Here is a 6,088-nt window from a genome sequence, read left to right as displayed (position 1 = left end):
ATACATACATACATACATACATACATACATACATACATACATACATACATATTTACATACATACCGGTAGTCGAGGTGGGGTCGGCGGCAGTCGAGGCGGCCATGAGGGGTGGTCGACAGTCGGTTTTGTGGTTTTAGCTCACGATCGGTTTTGTGGGGGTAGGTTTTCATAGGCGGCTGTTAAAATGAGGGAGATAGGGTTTTTAATTGTTTTTTTACCGACGGATTAGACCATTGAAAATATTTTTAAAAAATTTAATTTTTTAAAATTAACGGGTTTTCTTGAAATTTTCAATTTCCGGCTGACAAATCCGCCGGTTACTTTAATTACTATTATTATTTTCAAAAATAAATTACTATTATTATTAAAATAACTATTCTTATTATTAAAATTATAATTATTATTACCACTAAAATTATTATTATTAAAATTATTATATTTTTTTAAAATTATAATAATAATTATTATTAAACCGTTAAAGTCCAATACGAACAATTAAAGCCCAATATAAACCATAAAATCCCAATACGGTCCATTAAAGTCCAATGGGTCCATTAAAACTCAATATGGACCATTAAAACCAAATATGATCCATAAAATCCCAAATACGGTCCATTAAAGTCCAATGGATCCATTAAAGTCCAATGGGTTCATTAAAACCCAATACGTTCCATTAAAACCAAATATGGTCCATTAAAACCCAATACGATCCATTAAAACCTAATACGGTCTATTAAAACCYAATACGATCCATTAAATCCAATACGGTCCATTAAAGCCCAATATAATCCATTAAATCCTAATACGGTCCATTAAAGCCCAATACGTATACATTTCATCAAAGCCCAATCGATCCATTAAAGCCCAATACGGTCCATTTTAAAGTCCAACACCATCCATTAAAGTGGGATACGATCCATTAAAGCCCAATATGGTCTATTAAAACCCAATACGATCTATTAAAGCCCAACACTGTCCATTAAAGCGGGATAAGATCCATTAAAGCCCAACACGGTCCACTAAAGGCCAATACGGTCCACTAAAGGCCAATACGATCCATTAAATCCCAATATGATCAATTAAAGCCCAATACGTTCCATTAAAGCACAATACATTCAATTAAAGCCCAATAGGTCCATTAAAACTCCATACGGTCCATTAAAGCCCAACACGGTCCATTAAAGCGGGATACGATCTATTAAAGCCCAATACGGTAAACTAAAACCCAATATGGTCCACTAAAGTCCAATAAAACCGTTAAAGCCCAATACGATCCATTAAATCCCAATACGATCCATTAAATCCCAATATGTTCCATTAAAGCACAATACGTTCCATTAAAGCCCAATCAGTCTATTAAAANATACGATCCATTAAATCCCAATACGATCCATTAAATCCCAATATGTTCCATTAAAGCACAATACGTTCCATTAAAGCCCAATCAGTCTATTAAAACCCAATACGGTCCATTAAAGTCCAATACGATCCGTTAAAGCCCAACCGGCCCATTAAAACCCAATACGGTTCACTAAAGCCCAACACGATCCATTAAAGCCCAACACGATCCACTAAAGTCCAATACAGTCCACTAAAACCCAATAGAACCTTTAAAGCCCAATACGATCCATTAAACCCCAATACGATCCAGTAAAGCCCCAATCGGTCCATAAAACCCCAATACAGTCCATTAAAGCCTAATACGTTCCATTAAACCACAACTAATATCCACTAAAGTTTAATACGAACCGTTAAAGTCCAATACGATCCATTGAAGATCAATACGATCCATTAAAGTTCAATATGATCAATTAAAGCCCAATAGGTCAATTAAAACCCAATACGGTCCATTAAAGCCCAATACGATCCATTAAACCACAACTAACATCCACTAAATCCTGATACGATGCGTTAAAGCCAATAAAACCGTTAAAGCCCAATACGATCCATTAAAGCCCAACTAACATTCATTAAAGCCCAATAGAACTATTAAAGCCCAATACGATCCATTAAGAAAAGAAAAGTTTGAAAAATGAGAAAAAATGAAAAGCCGCCGGAAATCCACCGAAAAATCTTTGATTTTTTTAAAAATCTTGAATAATTATTACCAGCGGATTACTRGCAGCCTTCCGGATTCTGCCGGAAATTTTAAAAATAAATCTTAAGTTTTAATTATTTTCCCGCGGATTTTCGGCTAATCTTAATTTTAAAAGATTAATTAATTATCAGCCGGAAATCCGCCGGTAAGTTATTGTAATCAGATTTAAATACAAGTCCAAAAATAATTAATTACAAAATTCGTCAGAAATCCGTTGGAAATATTACCAGAATAATTTTTCCATCGAAAGTCAACAGAAGTTGACTTTTTTATTGTCCAACGGTGATCCGCCGGTAATTTTCCGACGGAATTTGTCAGCCAAAAATACCAGTATTCTAGTAGTGTAGGCTTTGTTTTTGGCTTAAAGCTAAAAACACTCATTAATGATCCGACATCTCCTTTTACAAAAGTTGCAAAACTTCTTTTTACCATGGGAGTTTGATCCTTATTTGCTTGAAGAGCTCGGGCCTTTTTCAAATTGTCTTCCCCTTTCATTTAATTCCTTGGCCTGTGGTTCATTATCGACACTTATCTCTTTCATTTTGTCCTTTTAATTCAGAGCGGTATACATATCCGTAAAAGTAAAGGAATCCCTACTATAAATGATTGTATTCATAAAAGTAGCGAATAGTGGTGGCAAAGAGCATAGCAAAATTAAACCCAAATCCTYGTCGTCATATTTCACCTAAAGATTATTCAAGCTAAAACTATCGTCTTAAATTCTGATAGATGTGTAGTCACTGAACTACCTTCAAATAAACAATAGGCAAATAAATTAAGCTTCATGYGAAGCTTTTTGGGCAAGCTCTACGTCATAAGCAATTTATCAAGCTTACACCATATTCAATAAGTYGTTTCTTCTACAACATCCTATAAAATATCGTTAAACAAATGCAATCTTATAATCAAGGATTAGGTTCTCAAGTCATTTAGTATTCTCTTTCATTGATCAAGCACCAAACATATAAGTCCAACCCAAAATGCATTAGATGTTGTTTGTTTACTTCTTAATAGTTCCATTAAAAGACAACTTTTGAATATTTAAGAGGTGAATWTTGTTTGGCAAAAAAAAGTTTGCCTCTTAATGGTTCTAAAACCCTCTGAATGATTTTGTATCATGGGTCTCCCTTAACCATTCAACACTCTAATTTCATTTTAAACAATTACCAAACAATTATATTTTCCACTACATCATGAAAGCCTCTTGATTATTCTGATCACTTAATGATTTTGCACCAAACCATTATTGCCAAACAACGTCTTAATTATGCAAAATTTATTGGATAAAAACATTATRTTTCATCTTTATTTTCCATAATGGATATATATACCTTGTTACACCACTAATAGAAGTTTCAGAAATCATCAATCCGGATGRAGAAGCATATTTACCACTTGGCTCATTGAAGGTCTAGCATCTTTATCTTCCTCGGAACATTGTAAAGCAACTTTCACAAGATTTTCCATCGTCTGCGTCTTGTATTCGCCACTCGTGCTACTGTCCACAATTTCCACGATCCATGCTCTATTTCCGCTTTCATTATTACCATGAATCTTCCCTCTAACCCACTCGACCAATGTTTGGTCCCTCCCGCTATCATTTCCACTTGTTTGCTGCATTTCTAGTGGGCTCTTTCCAGTGATCATCTCCAGTATCACCACCCCGTAACTATAGACATCAACTTTTGAGGTGATCGGAAGATTAAACACCCATTCTGGAGCCATATAACCGCGTGTCCCACGAATCCTGGAAAAGCTTGAATTCTCGGTCGAAYCTCTATCAAAAAGCTTCGAAAGCCCGAAATCTGCCACTTTTGGATTGTAATCAGCATCCAACAAAATGTTATGGGGTTTGACATCACAGTGCAGAACCCATTCCAGACACTCTTCGTGTAAATAAGCCAGCCCTTTGGCAGTACCAATTGCTATWTCTAGCTTCTTTTCCCAGTTAAGTTTATCGGAAAGCAAGCTTTTAGCCAACGATCCATTCTCCATATACTCGTAAACCACAAGCCTATGCTTTCCTTCAACACAATACCCCCATGTTTCTATAAGATTCATGTGATTGAGCCTCCCAATTGTGCTTATTTCTGCTTGAAACTCAGCTTCTCCCTGGTGAGTAGCCTCTTTGAGCATCTTTATTGCGGCAGTCCTTTCATCGGATAATTCGCCTTTATACACCACACCKGCACCACCTCTCCCTATCTCTTTGCTGAAATTGTGGGTTGCCTTCTTCAGCTCAGCATATGTGAACCTTTTGAACCCTGATGCTATTGGAAAGTAACTTTGTGCAGTTGTAGTGGAGTCTTTCCATGTGCTATACAAGAAAAGGTGTATGAAGAAGATCTCAAGAACTCCAAATGCTCCCGCAAACCATAACAAAAGTTTTATCGACTCCCCGTGGTGTTTTCCCTGATAAGATCTTTGAATCGGTGTGATAAGATGATCTGGACAACTAGAGATGGATCCATGGATGAATCCTGTATGGAAAGATGATGACAAATGTTTTGGTATTTTAATATACATGGAATGCTCGAAACCCAACTGATATCCATTGTATAAAAGATTCTTCAGGTAGCAATCATAGATCCCATCATTGAATTTGAATTGAAACCCTTTGCAATTGCAATCTGTCAAGCAACCATTTTTGCAGGCTTCAAGCGTGCTGTTTCTTAGATACCCGATATCGTAACCATAAAACTCCACAAAACGAAGCTCAACGAAATGTTTTTCACCTTGTTGGCAAGGTTCGAATTCGGGTTCGCAACCATAGCTCCAATCAGTGAGATTCTTTTGCCTATATCCATGCACACAGGCACATTTCCGGCCAGTTTCTTGAGAGTGAACACAAACACTGTTAGGCCCACAAACGCCATGAATCTTGCATGGCGTAGAAAAAGCTTGCCACTGAACCTCCCAATTCTTTTTCTCTTTCTTATCAACAAGACTATAAACTCTGATATTACCATCAACATCAACCTTCATCAGTCTTTGGCGTCTGATGCCAAAATCCGAAACAAAGAAACCAAATTCATCAGATGAGTTGAACTGGCCATTAGAATCGAGTCTGGCAATTTTACTGTTATTGTAAGTGGATCTCCCCGCCTCCCAGGTTTTCAGATAAGWACTTGGCCAGTAAACACTCGTGATTTCTGGACCGTTGTAAAGAAGGCTCAGAACGTTGTTGTTGTCAAAATAGAGCCTAAAGAACCCAGAAGAGAAATTCGTTGCACTTCTTGAAGAAACCAGCTGTGAGTTTCTGGTGAATGGTTGATCTGGTAAAAGGGTGTCTGTGGGGTAATCAAAACTTTGCCAAAGTATGTGTGGATCTCCATTAATTTGATGAAGAACAAGATTACCATTATTTTGAAGTTGCAAAGTGGGTACACCAGTGGTGGCTTTTGTCTCGGTKGACCAAACAACGGACTGATCAGCATCTCGTAAAACAAGATTACCGTTTTCCAGAAGGGAAAGTTTGGWACGTTTTCCGTTCACCGGTACGTCTCGATTTGCCATCCAAACTACGGTCGKGTTCTTGTTTTGCGCCAGCGGCTCYGTGAACCAAATCGAGAAGCAATAAGCGTTGATACCAACTTGGTGAAAACCAGCAGTGAAGAGGCCATTTGGGGAAACCAGATTAACATCTTTGTGGTCAACAGAGATTGATGATCCTTTAGATAAGGCATGGATGGGGGAAGAAGAAGATGAAGAACATGTGAATGGTAAAAGCATAAGAGGAACAAGGCAAAACAAAGACGGCAAAGCCATAATAGAATAGTATGAATGATCTATTCATCTCATCACTCTTATTTAAAAAAAAAAAAAAAAACTATCAATTCACGACTAACAATTGGTTACATGAATTGCAGGAAAAGTCTAAAAAAACCAATCGATTTTAGTGTTTGGAGTGATAAAATTTTTGGACGATTTTTTGGAACAAATAAATCCTGGACATTTCAAAACTTGTTAAACAACTATTTGGACTTTCT

General features: G+C 36.9%; 1 protein-coding gene across 1 annotated transcript; it reads right to left on the bottom strand.

Moving 5' to 3' along the window:
* Positions 1-3,412: 3,412 nt before the first annotated feature.
* On the bottom strand, positions 3,413-5,867 carry LOC112514151 (putative receptor protein kinase ZmPK1). The gene has a single exon (XM_025120484.1). It carries the CDS (start codon positions 5,865-5,867, stop codon positions 3,465-3,467), a length of 2,403 nt encoding a protein of 800 aa, XP_024976252.1. The 3' UTR covers positions 3,413-3,464.
* Between the last annotated feature and the right edge of the window lie 221 nt (positions 5,868-6,088).

The sequence above is a fragment of the Cynara cardunculus genome (assembly GCF_001531365.2).
Source record: "Cynara cardunculus var. scolymus isolate 2C chromosome LG 6, CcrdV1, whole genome shotgun sequence".
Lineage (NCBI taxonomy): Eukaryota > Viridiplantae > Streptophyta > Magnoliopsida > Asterales > Asteraceae > Cynara > Cynara cardunculus.
The sequence above is the reverse complement of the archived record's forward strand: the minus strand, read 5'-3'. Positions and strand labels throughout refer to the sequence as shown.